The 21,118-nt window shown below is 39.2% G+C and overlaps 1 protein-coding gene across 3 annotated transcripts in view; it reads left to right on the forward strand.

Annotated features, from left to right (window-relative positions):
* The window catches only part of PLD5 (phospholipase D family member 5), a 480,564-nt gene that overhangs the window by 263,136 nt on the left and 196,310 nt on the right, over positions 1-21,118 (forward strand). For all 3 annotated transcript variants that reach the window (XM_057535040.1, XM_057535044.1, XM_057535048.1), the window contains exon 3: positions 10,157-10,325. In XM_057535040.1, the coding sequence (XP_057391023.1) occupies positions 10,157-10,325 (169 nt within the window). The remainder of the gene's footprint in view (positions 1-10,156; positions 10,326-21,118) is intronic.

Raw genomic sequence — 21,118 nt, forward strand, 5'->3', positions numbered from 1 at the left:
AAAGGTATAACCTTCCAAGACTGAACCAGAAAGAAACAGAAAATATGAACAGACCAATCACAAGGAATGAAATTGAAACTGTGATTCAAAATCTTCCAACAAACAGAAGTCCAGGACCAGATGGCTTCACAGGTGAATTCTATCAAACATTTAGAGAAGAACTAACGCCCATCCTTCTCAAACTCTTCCAAAAAATTGCAGAAGAAGGAACACTCCCAAACTCATTCTATGGGGCCACCATCACCCTGATACCAAAACCAGACAAAGATACTACAAAAAAAGAAAATTACAGACCAATATCACTGATGAATATAGATGCAAAAATCCTCAAGAAAATACTAGCAAACAGAATCCAACAACACATTAAAAGGATCATACACCACAATCAAGTGAGATTTATCCCAGGGATGCAAGGATTCTTCAATATACACAAATCAATCAATGTGATACACCATACTAACAAATTGAAGAATAAAAACCATATGATTATCTCAATAGATGCAGAAAAAGCTTTTGACAAAATTCAACACCCATTTCTGATAAAAACTTTCCAGAAAGTGGGCATAGAGGGAACCTACCTCAACATAATAAAGGCCATATATGACAAACCCACAGCAACCATCATTCTCAATGGTGAAAAATTGAAAGCATTTCCTCTAAGATCAGGAATGAGACAAGGATGTCCACTCTCACCACTATTATTCAACATAGTTTTGGAAGTCCTAGCAATGGCAATCAGAGAAGAAAAAGAAATAAAAGGAATACAAATGGAAAAGAAGAAGTAAAACTGTCACTGTTCGCAGATGATGTGATACTATACATAGAGAATCCTAAAAATGCCACCAGAAAGCTACTAGAGCTAATCAATGAATTTGGTAAAGTTGCAGAATACAAAATTAATGCACAGAAATCTCTTGCATTCCTATACACTAATGATGAAATATCTGAAAGAGAAGTTAAGTAAACACTCCCATTTACCATTGCAAGAAAAAGAATAAAATACGTAGGAGTAAACGTACCTAGGGGGGCTTCCCTGGTGGCGCACTGGTTGAGAGTCTGCCTGCCAATGCATGGGACACGGGTTCGAGCCCTGGTCTGGGAAGATCCTACATGCTGCGGAGCAACTAGGCCCATGAGCCACAATTACTGAACCTGCGCGTCTGGAGCCTGTGCTCCGCAACAAGAGAGGCCGCGACAGTGAGAGGCCCGCGCACCGCAATGAAGAGTGGCCCCTGCTTGCCACAACGAGAGGAAGCCCTCACACAGAAACAAAGACCCAACACAGCCAAAAATAAATAAATAAATAAATAAATAAATAAAAGACTTCTCTCTATTAAAAAAAAAAAAAAACCTACCTAGGGAGACAAAAGACCTGTATGCAGAAAACTATAAGACAGTGATGAAAGAAATTAAAGATGATACCAGCAGATGGAGAGATATACCATGTTCTTGGATTGGAAGAATCAACATTGTGAGAATGACTATACTACCCAAAGCAATGCACAGATTCAATGCAATCCCTATCAAATTACCAATGGCATTTTTTACGGAACTAGAACAAATCATCTTAAAATTTGTATGGAGACACAAAAGACCACGAATAGCCAAAGCAGTCTTGAGGGAAAAAAACGGAGCTGGAGGAATCAGACTCCCTGACTTCAGACTATACTACAGAGCTACAGTAATCAAGACAATATGGTACTGGCAGAAAAACAGAAACATAGATCAATGGAACAAGATAGAAAGCCCAGAGATAAACCCACGCACCTATGGTCAACTAATCTATGATGAAGGAGGCAAATATATACAATGGAGAAAAGACAGTCTCTTCAATAAGTGGTGCTGGGAAAACTGGACAGCTACATGTAAAAGAATGAAATTAGGATATTTTCTAGCACCATACACAAAAATAAACTCAAAATGGATTAAAGATCTAAATATAAGGCCATATACTATAAAACTCTTAGAGAAAAACATCAGCAGAACACTCTTTGACATAAATCAAAGCAAGATCTTTTTTAACCCACCACCTATAGTAATGAAAATAAAAGCAAAAATAAACAAATGGGACCTAATTAAGCTTAAAATCTTTTGGATAGCAAAGGAAACCATTAAAAAAATTAAAAGACAACCCTCAGAATAGGAGGAAATATTTGCAAACAAAGCAACCAACAATCGATTAACCTCCAAAACATACAAAGAGCTCATGCAGCTCAATAACAAACAAAACCTAAACAACTCAATCAAAAAATGTGCAGAAGATCTAAATAGACATTTCTCCAAAGAAGACATACAGCTGGCCGAAAAGCACATGAAGAGATGCTCAACATCACTAATTACTAGAGAAATTCATATCAAATCTACAATGAGGTATCACCTCACACTGGTCAGAATGGCCATCATCAAAAAATCTACAAACAATAAATGCTGGAGAGGGTGTAGAGAAAATGGAACCCTCCTACACTGTTTGTGGGAATGTAAATTGGTACAGCCACTATGGAGAACAGTATAGAAGTTCCTTAAAAAACTAAAAATAGAGGTACCATATGATCTAGCATTCCCACTCCTGGGCATATATCCACAGAACATCATAATTCAAAAAGATGCATTCACCCCAGTGTTCATTGCATCACTACTTACAGTGGCCAGGACATGGAAGCAACCTAAATGTCCATCAACAGAGGAATGGATAAAGAAGATGTGGTACATATATACAATGGAATATTACTCAGACATAAGAAAGAATGAAACAATGCCATTTGTAGCAGCATGGATGGACCTAGAGATTATCATACCAAGTGAAGTAAGTCAGACAGAGAAAGATAAATATCATATTTTGTTTATATGTGGAATCTAAAAAAATGATATAAATGAACCTATTTACAGAACAGAAACAGACTCACAGCCTTAGAAAACAAACTTATGGTTACCAAAGGGAAAAGTTGGGGTGGGGAGGGATACATTAGGAGGTTAGGATTAACATATTTACACTACTGTATTTAAAGTAGGTAGCCAACAAGGGCCTACTGTATAGCACAGGGAACTCTGCTCAATATTCTATAATATCGTAAATGGAAAAGAATTTGAAAAAGAATAGATATATATATATATATATGTGTGTAAGTGAATCATTTTGCTGTACACCTGAAATTAACATAATATTGTAAATCAACTATACTCCCATATAAAATAAAAATTTTTTAAAATTATGGTTGAAGAAGATTTTCTTTTGTAAAATACCAAACAAGCAAATGGAAAAAAACAAAAACCCACAAATGAAAAACTGATGGTGAGAGAATAAATCCTAACAGAAAGGGACTCTGTCTATCCCCCAGGGTATTTATGCACCTGATTTATCAAAGATACATTAAGAATATGGGAAGAAAATTGCATTTTGTACCTCTGCCTGCGTTCTTTGCTTTAAAAATTGGAAGTGACAGTGGAGCATAGTGGTTAAGAGGATATAGTCAACAATCATACTACCCAGGCTTCAATCTGGACTCCATCACTCACTAGCACTTGGACACATTACTTAAACTCTTTTATGTCTCAGTTTCCTCATCCCTAAAATGGGAATAGTTATAGGACCTGCTTCTGTGAATTCTTGTAAACGTTAATTAACATAGTCAGTGAATCTTCTTAACATAGTGCCTGACACAAAATAAGCACTCAGTAAATATTGTTCAGTTAAAGTATTAATGGTAGTAGTGTAATTACTATTTTGCCAGATGTCAGAGGATAATAACCACCTTGAATGCAAATGTTTTTCCATTAGGCCTTTTACATTTTAGCCATTTGTTTTCAATCATCTGGCTTCCTACTGTGTGTTTTAGCTCTTTGAGGACAGTGTCATGGTCTTTTCATCCATGAACTCCTACTTCTTTGTTCATGTGTTATATTGGTAAAATATCAAAAGGTAGATGCATCGAGTTGTACCTTTTTCTTACTTCTTTTGTCTTCATCCTCTCTGGGCTCCTTTCTCCTCTGATGGTTTCTTCCTTTCTAGGCCAGTATCAGGAAGCACTGAGGCAAGGACAAGTGTGTCTTGCTGTCACTGTAGATGTCCTTGCTGACATGGACGGAGTGGAGAGTAGAGTGAGGAGCACCTTCCCCTCTTCTCCAAAGTTCAGAGCTCAATCCAAGCTGACCTTCCCTCTAGTGCAGCAGCTTCTGCTCTTCAGCATCTATCTACCTGTTCCCTCCATAGACCCAAAGTATATGGAGAACCTTCTCAGATAAGACCAGGACCTAACCTAGTGTTGTGAAATGCACATGAGCTCAGACAAACCTGAATTTAAATCCCTGCTCTGTAGCACTCTATCCATCTGGGTGACACCTGGCCACTGGGAGCCTTGCTCTCTTTGCCTCCAAAATTGAGATCATGCCTATTTCACTGTGTTTCTTGTTGATGATGATGTGTGTATTACCTGTGAAAGTACTTTTAAACTTTAATATACAAAGAAAGGATCCTAGCTACAATAATAATATTTCTACTGCTATACTGCCTCTCTCCATAAAGAAAAGCATAGTTGTTCTTCACTTAATATAATTATAGACCAGGAATTAACGAGGCTTTAGTCTGAACTTTCTGGATTTATACAAACAGGGATCTGCTGTTGTCAACTCAAACTTGCCATCATGTTCTCTGCAGTTGTCTTTGAAAGTTGGTTTAGAAGTTAATGTAATTGAAACATCTGGTGACAAAAAATAAGAAAGTATTCAAAAACTGAAAGAAACATATCAAAAGGACACAGGAGACAACTTTCAGGGGCCTCCACTGGCAATATATGCAACAATTTGGGCATCACAAAGTAGATGATAACATTTTGAAATAAAAAAAAAGAATCCATACTGATAAAATAATATCTTAAAAAATGTAAAAAGTTATAATGGGAGAAGAAAAAGATTTTCCTTACAAAATATTACCAATGAACACATATAAAAGAAATGATAGAAAATTATAAGTATAATAAAAATAGATTCAGTTAAGAATCATAAATGGATAGAAGCCAAATCAGTGAGTGAAATGTTAGGGAATATTCATGCCATCTGAAAATACGTCTGCACAAATCATTTGTTAATTATAGAGGGAAGGAAGGTACTGCTCAATTGAAAAATCTGACATACCCCCTTAACCAAGTGACCAAACTTAACATCACCAGTAGTGGGACAACCCACTATCATGTGACACCTCATATGATGCACTTTGAAGGACACATTACCTATGTACTGTTCCTACCAAAAATACTTATCCTAAATCTAATTATGAGGCAACAACCAAGCAAATCAAATCCAGGAGTATTTAGCAAAGCAACTGACCTGGGCTCTTCTGAATGTTGACATCTTGGTAAACAAATAAAACAGGAATAGGCTAGGGAACTCTCCTAGATATGACAACTAAGTGCAACAAGTAAACATTGATTGGATCTTGGATCCAAAAGAAAAAACAAAACTGAAAAAAGGCATGCAAGCATTCCAGAAATTTGCCCAAAGGTTAATTTTAATGAATTCTGCCTACTTTTTTCCTTGCTTGAGTAAGAAGAGTATAACAAGGGCTGCTATCCATGGAAATGAGCTCTGCATGTATACTAATTAAATCAGGCCCCTGCAGTGTAGCTAGCTGTTGCTTGTTAAAGGAAATAAAATGATAGGTCACAGAAATAAGTCAAGTCATTTCAAGACTGATTTCTAAAGGCCTTTTTTAGCAGGGCATAGGAAACAAGTGTTGTGTTACAAAAGGAGCAATCAAGATCTCCAGGTAAAATGAGAAAGGAGGAAAGTGAGGAGGTGAGCAGGGTTTCCCCAGAATTCATTACCAAACATAGGTGTGGTCTCCAGACCTTTGGTGGTGTCTCTATTTTTAGTATAAATTCCTAATTTACTTTTCTGTTTAGTAAAAATCCAAGTAATGATAAATTTGGTCTTCTTTGGCTTCCAGGGAATTTCACTCTTCTTCTTCTCTTCCAATCTTTCCAGTACTTTCTTCTGTCTTCTTCACCTGCCCCACTTTCTCTACCAACCAGAAGTGATTAGATATTTTCCATATTAGGCTTCAACCCAGTTCTCTTCTCTTGAAAATCTCTCTTGATAATCTTACCTACTTCTAAGGTGTCAATAATGGAAAAAAATCTTATAAGAATGCGTGTGAAGTAGAAAAAAAAGGAATAGATATATTATCCATCTGATGAGTACTTCTTAACTTCTTTGTGCCACAGACCCTATTGGCAATCTGATGAAGCCAATGGACTCCTTCCTTGAATAATGTTTTAAATGCATAAATTGAAATACATAGGATTGCAAAGAAAACCAGTAATGTTGAAATAAAGTTATCAAAAATATAAAAAAACAAATTTGTGATATAGTAATGTATATTCTGCTCTACTTATTCATGAAATAACAAGATCTGATGACTACCATAATTTCAAAGTAGTGATAAATATTTGGAGATATCAGCAATAGTTATCGTACCATGGTATGCTTTTTTTTTTTTTTTCAGGCAAGGCTTTATTGGGCCCCTGCTGCAGCAGCAGGGAGCAAGAACAGGCAACAGGTTCCCTTGCTCACTCACTTGCTCGCTGGGGGGGGGGGGGCGAGCTTGTTGCTTATATGGGGTGAGGGTAGGGGTGTGTCCAGGCATTGGGCCAGAGGGGTGGCTTAGGTGTTTTGCCCACCCCTCTGGTGGTGTTGAGTGCAGGGGGCATGCTCAGTACCCTGCTTTTGCTCCCAACACCCTGTTTTTGCTCTGCTCCAGGCTCTTCAGAAGTGGCAGTTGGGTTTTTTGGTCTCTTTGTATCTTTTGTCCAGAATTTGCCCCAACTGCACATGAACACAGTTATTTTTAGTCCCATATAGTTTATTTGTATTTTGTTGCTCAAGGAAAGGTGTGTCCAGATACAAGCATTGCAGCACTGCAGCAAATGGTCCCAAGTCCCAGCCTGTCTCATTCCCCGCTAAGAGACTCTGCACCCTTATTCTTAAGGGGTCAAAGGCCAGAAGTATTTTCTTCTGAAACTTCTTCCTGCTGGACAGGGGCCGCAGACCCTAGCTGACCCTAGAGGTGTAAAATTGAAACTAGTTCTATTTTTGTTTTGTTTGTTTGGATTCTTTTTTTGTTTGATTTTTAAACGTATTCCTTAGTTGTAGGAGAGGCTAAAACTGCTGATTATTTGGGATCATTTCTTCATGCTATGTCTACCTTCTATTTACATAGATAATTGGACTTTAAATGTGGATAGAATTAAAATATCCAACTTCAACCTCTGTCTGTTGCCTTCAAAGGTTTTGCAGTAGATTAAAAAAATCCCCTCTCTCCACCTTTTTGACCCTCTCTCTCCTTGGTTTCCCAAACACTGCATTCTCCTGGACCTCTCTTGTCTTCCTGCTTCTCTTTTGGTCCCTTCTGAATCTTCTCATCTGTTTCACACTCTACCAACCAGAAAAATGTAGGCATTCCCACCATATTAGGCTTTGGGCTCATTTTCTCTTCTTTTTCTTCCCCTTGATATCTCTCTCAATGCTCACTCCTTTCCCGTGTTCCTCGTCAGTTTTAATGGACCCTCTACCCTCTACTGATTGTCATCTCCCTTCCAGTAGTATACATGTGTTCTGTCAGAGTTAGACCCCTAAAATGTACTTGGTTGCTCTCAAAAGCATCAAACTTAAGTCCAAACTTCTCTTCCTGGTTCACAGCCTCTACAGTGTGGTCCCTACAGACACTGCCAGTCTTCTCCACCATGGCAAGTTCCTGCCATAACTCTCTTACCTCACACTTCCCTTGGCCTACCAACTCTCAAGTATCCAAATACACCTAGAATATCTTTCTCTTCCAGCTGACCCATAAAAATTATATCTTTGAAGATTCATTTCAAGTCCCACTTTCTCCAGTTCCAGATGCTCCCAACCTAATTATTTTTTCCTCGCTGCTCATGCTCCAGTGGTACTTTAGATGATGCATTATCCATCTAATTAATTCTTACTCTTGTTTTGCCATTTCTTAGAGCCTACCTCCTATTTAAATCATTACGTATGAGACTGGCTCTTTCACTAGATTAAAATTCCAGAGGACTAGGGAGTTTTGTCGTAGTCATTTCTGTATTGTGTACAGTAAATGACTTGCTTGTCCTGTGCTCATAAGGTCTCAACAAGATTTAATTCAGTTGTGGGTAGTAGTTGGATGATTGGACCCTAAAATTGTGCATGTCTCTAAGACATATACTCAACCCCATTTTGGCTATGATATTCATCAAATACACAAACATATTACTAAGAGTATTGTTTTTGTTTCTAAAATTGGCTAAATGGAACAAGTCTCATTAAAATAAACAGTTAACAGTTTTAGTGAGAAGTTCTGGATTCTGTATTAGAAGCTGAAATTCATTCTATAAGTATTTCTTGAGCCCTAATTATGCATCCAGCACTAGGGATGCATAGCTTTGAATAAGAAGATCTCTGTTCTAGAAGGGCTTACACCCTAACCCTAACCCTATCTTCATAAGAGTTTGGAGTTTCCTGTCAAGAGTTACAGGAGAATTTACATTTCTTAAACTGGAAAAAAACCTATTTATTCCTTTATTGAAATGTTATCAGGACTTCCCTGGTGGCACAGTGGTTAAAAATCCACCTGCCAATGCAGGGGACATGGGTTCGAGCCCTGGTCCAGGAAGATCCCACATGCCGCGGAGCAACTAAGCCCATGCGCCACAACTACTGAACCTGTGCTCTGGATCCCGTGAGCCACAATTACTGAGCCCACGTGCCACAACTACTGAAGTCCGCGTGCCTAGAGTCCGTGCTCTGCAACAAGAGAAGCCACCACAATGAGAAGCCTGCACACCACAATGAAGAGTAGCCCCCTCTCGTCGCAACTAGAGAAAGCCCACACGCAGCAACAAAGACCCAATGCATCCAAAAATAAATAAATAAATTTATAAAAAGAAGTCAGGGAATTCCCTGGTAGTCTAGTGGTTAGGACTCTGAGCTTTCACTGCTGAGGGCCCAGGTTTGTTCCCTCATCAGGGAACTAAGATATTGAACTTTAAAAATAATAATAAAATAAAATAAAAATAAATAAATAAATAAAATTAAAAAAATAAAAATAAATTTAAAAAACTAAAATGTTATGTGTCACCTGGCTAACTCAGAAGTGAAAACCACACAGCCTCAGCTGCAGCACCAACACAAGCCACAGTGTATATGTTGTCAATAAATAAGGAAGTATAAAAAGAGAAGACACATTTATTAGGATATGGCTGATTGTAGTTTATTCAGGGCTTGGTTATTACTATGATTTTATATATTCCCTATCTCCAACTTTAATAAAACCCTGCAACAGGCCAGTTTTTAAATTTCCTTCTTAGTATCATTTTATGCCTTAGGCTGGGAAGCACTAACAGAGGTTTTGTTTTTTTTGTTTTTTTTAAATAAATTTTATTTATTTATTTATTTTTGGCTGTGTTGGGTCTTCGTTTCTGTGCGAGGGCTTTCTCTAGTTGCGGCGAGTGGGGGCCACTCTTCATCGCGGTGCGCGGGCCTCTCACTGTCGCGGCCTCTCTTGTTGTGGAGCACAGGCTCCAGACGCGCAGACTCAGTAGTTGTGGCTCACGGGCCCAGCTGCTCCACGGCATGTGGGATCTTCCCAGACCAGGGCTCGAACCCATGTCCCCTGCATTGGCAGGCAGATTCTCAACCACTGCGCCACCAGGGAAGCCCCCACTAACAGAGGTTTTAAGCAATAGTAATAGCATTTACTATTTTTATTTTCTAATAAAACTAATAATATTTTAGTTTCTAAACTAGTTCTAATATATGTCCAACATTGTACTAGAAACTGGAGCTATTACTAGAGGAAGATGCTTGTGTAGGAAGCTCTGGACTTTTTCTCAAGGCTAGTTTGACACTGGACATTAGGGACGTATACCATGATTTTCTGAAATATGAGTGCTAACTGAGGAGAAATTGAACATAAACTCTCAGAACACAGTAGATTAGCGTAGGGGAAATGTTAAAGGCCTTTGTTGAAAAATGTAAATTATGAGGAACATATACATTCAGAAAGAGTAAAGAGTATTTTTCAGATGTCTCTGTATGCATGTGTAAAGATCTATGGCTTCAAATTTGACTAGATTTTGTTTGTTTGTTTTTCAAAATCTTTTCTAAGAATTGCCCTGGTGGAAAATATTCCTGACGGCCTTACCTATTCAGAAAATGCACCATTTCACTTATCACTTTTCCAAGGCTGGATGAATTTACTCAGCATGGCCAAAAAGTCTGTTGACATAGTATCTTCCCATTGGGATCTCAACCACAGTCATCCATCAGCATGTCAGGTAAGCTGCATCCTCTAATGCGTGTGATGATTTAACTTATGTGCATTTTATACTCGGTATTCTTGCTTCCACTCCTCAAGTTCAAGCTCATTTTTTCAGTCTATCTATACCCACAGTTCATGTCCATTATTACATTTATATGTATGTGTCATTGTTAATCATAGGTTGCTCAGCTTCTACTAGAATGCCGTGCTTTCAAGGGCAAAATCACATCTCATCTGTGCAAACAAGAGTCTCTCTATGCAGCACTGCTGTATCGGACAACTTCAGAGGTGTCTTGTGGTGTCCACTGATGGTACACCCCAGAATTCTGCTTTGCACAACCTGCATGTTTACAGTTCTAATTCCGTAACTGCTTGCTGAGACATTTAATTGGTTCATTGTTGTCCTAATTTGTCTTTGTGGCTCAGAGCCAACTTTTTTCATAGTGGAGTCACACTTCCCAGTATAGCCGTATATTCTTGACTCTGTCATGTTTGAGTGAAGAGGAAAAAGAAATTTACTAGTTATAAGAACAGCCTTTAGAAAACTGACTAAATGATCTAAATGATTTCTGAATGAAATGTCCTGGAGATAAGAAAATGATCCTGGTAATCTTTTTTTTAATTTTTGAATTTTATTTTATTTATTTTTTTATACAGCAGGTTCTTATTTGTCATCAATTTTATACACATCAGTGTATACAAGTCAATCCCAATCGCCCAATTCATCACACCACCACCACCACCACCACCCCGATCCTGGTAATCTTTAGCATGTTTTTCTTTATGTTGGTACAACCATGATAGCACTGAGCTATCAAGTATATGACCTTTGGCCTATACTTAAATGTCCTATGGGGGGGTCAAGGATAAAATTAATTTTGTCTGTTTGTATACAAAATGTGTTGGCATTAAGCCTATAATCATTACCTCATTGGTGCTTTGATTTGCTTCAATTATACTATTTTAAAGTCAAAAGATATTAGAAAATAGGTACAAATAAACAAAAAACCCATAAAGGCTATACTAAAGAAGAATTGGATAATTTTACTAATTATGTTCTGCACTGTTCTACCTCTGCTGAAGCAGGTGCTTCAGGTACTTATTGCAGCATTTATCATCCCAAAACTTAGTGGTTTTTAAAAATAACAATTATTTATTTATTCATGATTCTGGGCAGCGTTTGTCAGAGAACTTGTCTCTGATCTAAATAGTGTTGGCTCGGGTGACTTACCTGGGGCTGGAGGGTGCAAGATGACGCCTCACATATGAGCATCTTACCTCAGATGGCTGGAATGTCTAGTGGCTGGCTGGACTTCTCTCTCTCTGTATGTATCTATCATCATTCAGTAAAGCAGCTTGAATTCTTTACCTGTGGTTATATCCTAAAAGGGCAAAAGCAGAAACTGTGAGACCTCTTAAGACCTGAGCTCTAGAATCCCAATTGCTTCCACCCTATTCTATTGGTCAAAGCAAGTCACAAATCCAAGATGAGAGGGGTAGCATCCATACGGAGAATTATTGGCAGGCATCTTTGGAAATTATATACCACAGTGCACTCTGGCCACAGCAATCCATCTCTCTCTCCCACGTACAAAATGCACTCCTCATCCCCCAAAACTTGTATCCCATTATGGCAAAGGCTCAAAGTCTAGGATCTCTTCATCTGCATCAGGTCAGGATCTGGTTAGGACTCCTCATGAGGGCTTCTCTTGATTTGGAAACCTGTGAACTAAAAAGACAAGATACATGCCCCCCAGTGCACACTCCCAACATACAATGGCAAAATAGAGATGAGATAACTACGATAGATACTTCTGTTCAAAAGGGGGAAGTAGAGAGCACAAATTAGTCATTGATCCCACAGCAGTTTTGAAAGCCAGCCTGGCACACATCACCAGTTTTCTGAACTTGGAGAACAGGGAATGTCTCTAGACTGGGATCTAGTTCTGCTTCCTGGGGGTGCTTTCCTAATCTGCTGTTCTCAGAAACTCGTTGCTCCACCCTCTGTGTTTTTCTTTTTCATAAGAAATAGCCTGTGTTTGCTTCAGACTGATTTTCTTGGTTGGCTTTCTACCAGTAGAAATCTGAGGCCCCAGAGACCTCTTTTCATTTTAAACCATCTCTGTCCTTTTTTAGTCCAAAATGGAACAACCCCTTAAAAACTTCTGTAGACTTTCTATGTATCCAGTTATAATCCACTCTATTAGCAAAAGGCCACACCACAAATAACTCACAGGTGGGTCTTTTTCTACTTTGGACTGTGACTCAAGATGCTTCGGAACCTCACCCTTGAATTTTCCAGGAGCCCTTTTGAGAGGCACCCCCCCCCCACCCTGCTTTTAATCCTTCAGAGGTCTCAACATGGAATCCTACAGCCACAGCTTTGATTTGATCTTTACCCTGAGGCCATTTCTCATTTTGAGAATGTTTTGCTCAACTGAGAGACTGTCCTAGATTTTCTGCATTTCTCTCAAAATTCTGCATGAAAATGAAATAGTTTCTTCTTATCATATACCACCAAAACTTTGATTGATAATCTGCCTGAACAATCTCCTTAGCCAGATCTCCAAATCCACTAGTCATATTTTCTATCTCCTACTTTACAGCAGGCAGTAGCATTGCCAAACTTTCTACCATTACTTTCTCAAGGCCTCAAAAGCAATTTCTTCGCTGTTCTTCCAGCCTTGAATAACAGAATGAGATTCCAGCCCCTACCACCACCCAGTCTCCCAGAGACAATGCCACATGCTTTAAGTTTTCGCAACAGTAGTTTCTATTTCATTTTTTATTGTGGTATAACAAACAACTCCAAAACGTATTCATTATTATTTCCTATGATTCTGTGACTTGGTTGACAGTTCTTTTGCTTCAGTAGTGCTGGCTGGGATTACTTATGCAGTTGTGTTTAGGTGGGAGGGTAGCTGAAGCTGGACTGCCTGAGGGCTGGACACGTCTCGTTCTCTGCATGTGGACACTCATCATTCAGTAATCTAACCCAAGCTTTTTATAAGGCAGCTGGATCCCAGGAGAGTGAAAATGAAAACTACAAGACCTCTTAATTCCTGGGCTCCCAGAACTTTACTTTGCTACATTCTGTTAGTCTGAAAAAAGTCACATGGCCAGGCCACAATCACTGGAGGGAACAAGAGACTCCAGGACGAACATACATGTACAGGAATGGGAGGAATTCTTGGCAGCCAAATTCCCAGGCGGTTTGTATACTCACAAACCTTTGGAAAGAGCTGAACCAAACCATTGTGACCTCTTGCTCTGTGAGCCCAGCGAAACCCTCCTGGTGTTCAGGCTCTGGGAGAAGATGGGTCATCAGGGAGCGGTACAGCCTTTCTGGGTCCCGGTTCCGGAAGGCACATCACGGTCAGTATTCAGTGCTGCTCACAGGGCAGTGATGAAATGGATGCGCGAGGCTCTAGGTCTGTTTTACCTAACAGTGCCTGGCATGGTGCTTGATGCATACTAGGTGTTCAGTAAGTGTTATTTGTTGAATGGAAAGAGAAACAAAGCTGGATGCTAGTTAAAGTGGTCAGGACAGATTTGAATCAGTAATACTGTTGCACTAGGGAAGAGGTCCAGGTGAAGGGAACTCAACTTCGATTTGTGCAGAGATGCCCGGGCACTTTATAGGAAGAATGAGGGAGATGGAAGGGCGTGGCAGGGGCCTGAACAGGGTCAGGGAAGTAGAAATTTATAAGAAATGGAAAGAGGGTTGGTCCATGTGAAACCCATCTGGGATTGCTAGCTGGTGCTTTTCCAAGTTAGGCTCCTACCCTCCCACATAGGCTGGGAGACAGGGGCCTATCTTCAGGTGTTGGCTGAACAGCCTGTTCTTTGGCAGTCTTGAGCTTTTTTAGGCAGGCACTTTAATGGGGGCTAAGGTCATCCTAGAGATGTGGCCTTGAGCTGTTAGAAACCATGTTAGTGTTTGTTGAAGCCTTTTAATGGGGGAGGAGAGACGGAGGCGGGGCAGAGCAGGGTGGATGAAATCATTTGTGTTGAGAGTCTACAGTTTTTATAGGCCAAGGTTGAGGGCTGGTAGACAAGAAGTAGACTCAGAGGAGCCTGGCTAGAGTTTGGTCAGGGAAAAAGTATTTGTCAATTGCATGGCTTTAGAGTGAATTAAGTTGGATGTTACTGATGCCCAATGAAGGTAACACTTAGCTTAATTCAAGTCACTCTCTAACAGCTGGCCTACTGCCAACAAATGGAATTTTTCAATCTGCTGTCAGTAACCTGGCTATTACTGAACTCACCCAGCAGTCCTTTAGGAGGAGACCCTAGTGTGAACCGATATCTTCTGGTAGAGTCATTCTACTCCCACCAGCGATGGCTTTTTGCTGCCTCTCATTCCCCTAACAGCACCAGGCTCCTTTACAGTTCAACACCAGTTGGTTTTCTTCAGAGTTTTGAGCTAATTTCACTTTGCCTCTTTACAAGGAGAGAGCTGCATTTGCAGACATGAAGGATAGAGGGGCTTTACCTGCTTAGGAAATTAAACGGATTCAAGCAGAATGTGAGACCCATCTCATGAACAGCGCTCCATACTCCTGTCTGCTCTTGGCCCTGAGTACCATACCCTGGAAGGAGTGGTGAGCAGGAGGAAGGGGGGAGGTTGACAGCGGTGTTTGGAGGGTTGCAACTTCAACAAGACAGTAACCTTTCTCCTCTTCCTCTGGTCCACTGGTGGCCAAGTGACTGCCACTAGTTGAATACCAGGCATGGACTGTAGTCTTTAAAGAAAGAGCAAGCGTGTGGAGTAGAGTGCTTGGTGCCTGGTTTGCTCCATTTCCCATCTCCCCTCACCTGACCCTCAAGCCCTAGAGCAGTGTTTGCAAAAGGACTTAGGATTCAAAGGCCCAGAAGAACTTGTCTAAATACCACATGTCTTAGGCTTTTAGAGATTATTTTTAAAGAGCCTGGCTCACTCCTTCCTGCCCTCTCACCACACCATAGGGGTAATTGTACAGAGATCAGGAATGGAAGAAAGAAAGCAGGTCCTTGCTGCCAGCTTTTTCTCTTTGGGTACACTTTAAAGATCCATATCCTGTTCTCTCCAGGCCATCAAGTTTTACCATTTCTACAAAGGAAGGTACTGGCTGAAAGCCTATTTGATTTAAATTTTACCTGATTTTATCTTTCAAATGGAAATAGGAAATTCAAGACTTTACCCAACCTTTCAGATTTTGGATGGCTAATCTTTGGACCTTTGAGCATGTTTTTATTTTTACCAGGCCCTCATAAATATTGGGATATAGTCATTGATTAGTCATTGCACACAGAAAAAAGAATGCTAAGAAAAAGAAATTCACATCGTAATTACTCAAGTGAGCTAATTAAAATTTTAAAAAGATGTTTCAGTGTAATGAAAATTGGCTCAGGTTCACAGCTTATTTTCCATTAATATATTTTTAAAAGAAAATATTTTTATTTTGAGGAGCACAATAGTCAAACAGGACTATTCTAACAGACTTCTAAACCAACAGAGCCTGAAAAGTCCTAAACGGAAACCATAAATAGTAAATAAATAAGTAGGAATTATAACTGAAAAGCAGCCCATCTACTTATCATAACGCAGCTGTAAGCAAAATACACCAGGGAATGGTATAGCCAGTGGCAGGCAGGCCCCAGCTCAGCAGAAAAGGGACACAAATAAACATGACACATGACATCTGTGTGTTCTCTGGATGTCTCTGTCCTCCCTGGATGCCATTTTGTAAGAGTGAGCTATGGTCATTATTAACAAGATGATGAATGCCTACCTTTTTTTTTTCATTTGCCTGGAAACAGACACATTCATTAAAAATGCATTTTTAATCTGTGCTGCCAAAGGGTCGCTATTTTAATTCCCACCCTGAAAAACTCATCTTGTCTTTCCTACTTCGCCCTGGGTGTTGTTAATCTTTTTGTGGTTGTTTCCTTCTGTGCTGAAAGAAACTGGGCAGTGACCTTGCTCTGGATCACAGTCATGTTAAGGGCTAGTGAGGTCTACAGTTCCATGGAAATTATATTTTCATATTTAATCAAAAGACATGGTTGGGCTAAGGGTTTTGTTTTTTTCTGTCTGAATGATGAGTTTAGACCCTGAAACATTGAATTTCTAGGACAACTTGATTGCTAATTTATGGGATAAAATGATGGAGATTTATGAAATCAAGACTCTTTAGGAAAAGCCAGGAAATATGATTTGACAAAGGCTTCCTAGTAGAGCTACCTAATTCATTGAGCAAAAAAGTCCTATTCTCTATGAATTCACTGGAAGAAACCAAATAAAATAATTAATGAGCTACAACAACTGAATCTTAACGAGATGTATTTATATGAAATCAATTAGTTACTTGTCTACAGTGAGCCATGATTACCAGTTGATGATACATCACAATTGTTTAATTTTGAAAAAATATGATTTTTAAAATTGAACAGTGTTTGCTCAGTTTAGTAACTAGCATGTTTGAAAGTTCAATGATCCAAGAGGTTATTTTGGAAAGCATAAGCTAGGATCCTGTCTCTACACAGTAAGTGGTAGGCAGACTGTCAGTGGTAGACAGACTATAGAAATGAGTCAGGAATATAGCTTATATTTCTTTTTATCTACTTATTAGCTGTGTGACTTTGAGCTAGATGCTAAACTCTCTGTGCCTCAGTTTTCTCATCAGCAAAATCAAGGTGATAACAGAATCTACCTCATAGGTTGTTGTGTAGATTAAATTAGTTAATATATGTAAAGGGTATAGAACAATCTTGGACCATTTAGTGCCTATGTAACTGTTTATTGTTAAATTCGTGAATGTTATCATTCACATTTACTTATTTGTGTACACACTGCAACTTTAGTTCAAGTCAGTTTAATTGTAGTAACAAATAATGAGTTCTTACTTGGTACTTTACACTATGCTAGAATCCAAGATGGTTACCATGTAAAATTAAAAGAGGAATATAATTTCTACAAATGTGAGACTCTGGGTAGATAAGAAGGATTAGGAAAATTATCATTATATATGGAATTCTAACTTTTATTTATTACAAATTTTTACACACACACACACACACACACACAGTGTCTTGCTCTCACCCATCTGTCTATGTATACATATATACACGCATATACATGTATCCCTCTGGACAACTGACATCTTGAATCTTGAATACTCAGGAAGTAATGTGATCTTATCCAACCTACAGCCACTTCTGATTTTTGTTTGTTGGTCAATTGGTTGGTGTTTTGCTCCTTGTTTTTGTTTTAGTTGAAGTCCCCTAAGGCCAGGCAGCGTTCAGTGATCTCACTTTGGTGGGATGCATCCTGCCATCCCTTGATTAGGCAGCTGCATCCATGTGTGACTCAGGTCTCCAGGCCCTGTCTTGTAGCCCACTCATTCCTTCCTAGCAATATTCTTCCTAACTGACTATCAATGTAGGTTAAGCCACAGAAGAGAGATTTTGTTTCACCCAACTATAAACCCTTTCCTTATCATGTTTGTTTCATAGCTATCTTCATGATTTGTTCATAAATGATATTGTTAACATTTTCTATTACTATCACTTCATATTTTGACCTGTAATATCTCTTAGCCATCCTCAGGGAGCCTGCAGTCTGGTGGAGTCAGCTGAGACTCCACACACTCCAGTACTTCTCATTCCCAGTCTCCACCATCTTACTGATTCTCCATCTTCAATGCCCTTCTAAGCCCACTCTTCCTTTCTTTCCCATCCCTGCTGTTCCATTCCCTCTCCAAGTCTACTGAAGTAGACTTTACACTCATTCATTGTGCAAACAGTCAGCATCTACTCTGCAACACAGGGGTATTTCTGGAGCCTGGGAGAATCCTATTTTTGAAAATGTCGTTTCCATGTTAATGTCTGATAAAAGTATCCAATAATGTTGCAGCCTCATCATAATATTTAATTAGAATTTCTTTTCTTTATTACTAACTTTTTTGTAATATAGGGAAAATAAAATCACAATAGTTCCTGCTTTTCGTTTTGCCTGAAAGGAGATGAGCATAGTTGATAGAGAGGGGTCCTTTAAATAATTGAAATTCTTCCAACCTGTTGTAATTAAAAGGTTGGTGTATTGTAATTAGTAGGTTGGAGTGAGACAGCCAGAGAAGGTAAGATATTATGATACAACATGGAAAATGCACATTTCATCCTTTGTTTTGATGTAGATCTGAGGACTTGAATACATTTTTACTATATTATGGCAAACTTCCTATAGTCTATTTTGTGCTTTTATGGAGTTATAGGGAAAAATAAAACATGTATAAATTAATTAGAACATAATTAGGATACATACTAATGCTCTGTTGTCATTTGGCTCAGTTTAGAATCCATTATTTTTTTTTATTTTCAGTTCTCAAAGTTTGGTTTTATGGAAAAGGCAAACTATCTAGGAGGCATTTGCTACAGCAGAAAGACCATAGGTTTGGTATCAACCACATTTGACATGACCAGCAGTTTAGTAGTTGTGGTCACACTGGGCAAATGTCATAATCCCTCTGATCGTCAATTCCCTCATCTATAATATGGATTTAATAATGCCTGTCTCATTTGATTGGTTTGTAAATTTGATTAGATAATGTTTGTGAAACAGCAAATAATGGAGCTCATAAAAGATAGTTGCTGTTTTCATTTGATTTTTGTTTTTCTAGTGCAAGACATTTACTTTCAAATTCCACACAGGAATTTACTTTATCATTTTACAGCAGGAATAACTCTCAGCTGTCCATCAAGTTCTCAACTTCTATTAAAGGAGGTTAAGATAATTCTTCCCAGAATACTAATTCAGGTGTTTCTTCAAAGTTTAGGTGAAGAAAAGAGAAAGAAAAATGTGCATATTTTCAAGTAGATTCTTACCCTTCTCTCCCAGTATGGCAACTTTCAACCGTAACGACCAGTAAGAATCACCTGGGGAGCTTTTGAAATATACCTATGTCCAAGCTCACCACAGATCAGTTAAATTAGAATATTTGAAGAGGGGCTCAGGGTCTGATACCTTTTAAAAGATAACTTGGGGATTCCATTGTGCAGCCAGGATTGAGAATTACTGCTCTAAACCATCCCAGTCTAATAAACAGTGTGTGATTTTTATAGATTTCACAATAGAGCCAAGTTGGTCCCTTTCTGCTCAGTTTGTCAACTTAATTTTACCTGTTTCGGTTTAATCTTGTTTATTCCAGTTGTTCTCTCAGTGATGATATAAAAGGGTGACAACTTCTTTTTGTTTTTTAAATTAATTTATTTATTTTTGGCTGTGTTGGGTCTTCGTTTCTGTGCGAGGGCTTTCTCTAGTTGTGGCAAGCGGGGGCCACTCTTCATCGCGGTGCGCGGGCCTCTCACTGTCGCGGCCTCTCTTGTTGCGCGGAGCACAAGCTCCAGAGGAGCAGGCTCAGTAGTTGTGGCTCACGGGCCTAGTTGCTCCGCGGCACGTGGGATCTTCCCAGACCAGGGCTCGAACCCGCGTCCCCTGCATCGGCAGGCAGATTCTCAACCACTGCGCCACCAGGGAAGCCCAGGGTGACAACTTCTATTTCAATGTTCCACATAAACAGTAGGTTCTCTTCAGCCTTCTCATCTCCAGACTGAATAACTCCTGGTGCAGTGTCAACCTGAAACGAGCGTCACCTTATGAAAAGACTGTCCCCTTCTTTCAAAATAGTATCTTTTTTGTTCCACAAAATCAACACTTGACACATGCTTATAAATTAGCATTCTTCTGTTTGAAATGTGGCCATAGGATAATTTTGAATGTGCCTTTACTGAACAAACATTTATCAAGGTACTGTGCTGTTTGCTGGGGACACAAAATCAAATGAGCAATGAGTAGTGGGGGAGACAGAAAAACCAGTGATAAGAATACAGAGTGGTGGAGCAGTGATGAAAGGAGCTGTCAGCGAACAGGTTTGTGCAGCTTTCTCTCCACTCTTGGCTGCTCAGCAGAGCCCTCCTGGCTCTTGTGGCTTCTGGTCCTTCCTCAATGCAGTTCTTAGTGAATTCCTGCTGCTTCTGTATGCTTTTGCTCCCCCATCTGTTGAGTAATTCTAATTATGTTCTTGCTTGCTTTCCAATATATTTCTAAGGAAAATCATCATTCATATATAAACTCATAAACACTATGATTAGCAAGAGTTTAACCTCTTTGATTCTTTTATTTTTTATTTATTTATTTTTAAACATCTTTATTGGAGTATAATTACTTTACAATGGTGTGTTAGTTTCTGCTTTATAACAAAGTGAATCAGTTATACATATACATATGTTCCCATATCTCTTCCCTCTTGCGTCTCCCTCCCTCCCACCCTCCCTATCCCACCCCTCTACGTGGTCACAAAGCACCGAGCTGATCTCCCTGTGCTATGCAGCTGCTTCCCACTAGCTATCTATTTTACATTTGGTAGTGTATATATGTCCATGACACTCTCTCACCCTGTCACATCTTACCCCTCCCCCTCCCCATATCCTCAAGTCCATTCTCTAGTAGGTCTGTGTCTTTATTCCAATCTTGACACTAGGTTCTTCATGACCTTTTTTTTTTTTTTCCTTAGATTCCATATATATGTGTTAGCATACTGTATTTGTTTTTCTCTTTCTGACTTACTTCATTCTGTATGACAGACTCTAACTCCATCCACCTCACTACAAATACCTCCATTGCATTTCTTTTTATGGCTGAGTAATATTCCATTGTATATATGTGCCACATTTTCTTTATCCATTCATCCGATGATGGACACTTAGGTTGCTTCCATGTCCTGGCTATTGTAAATACAGCTGCAATGAACATTTTGGTACATGACTCTT

This window comes from Balaenoptera acutorostrata, chromosome 1, assembly GCF_949987535.1.
Source record: "Balaenoptera acutorostrata chromosome 1, mBalAcu1.1, whole genome shotgun sequence".
Classification (NCBI taxonomy): Eukaryota; Metazoa; Chordata; class Mammalia; order Artiodactyla; family Balaenopteridae; genus Balaenoptera; species Balaenoptera acutorostrata.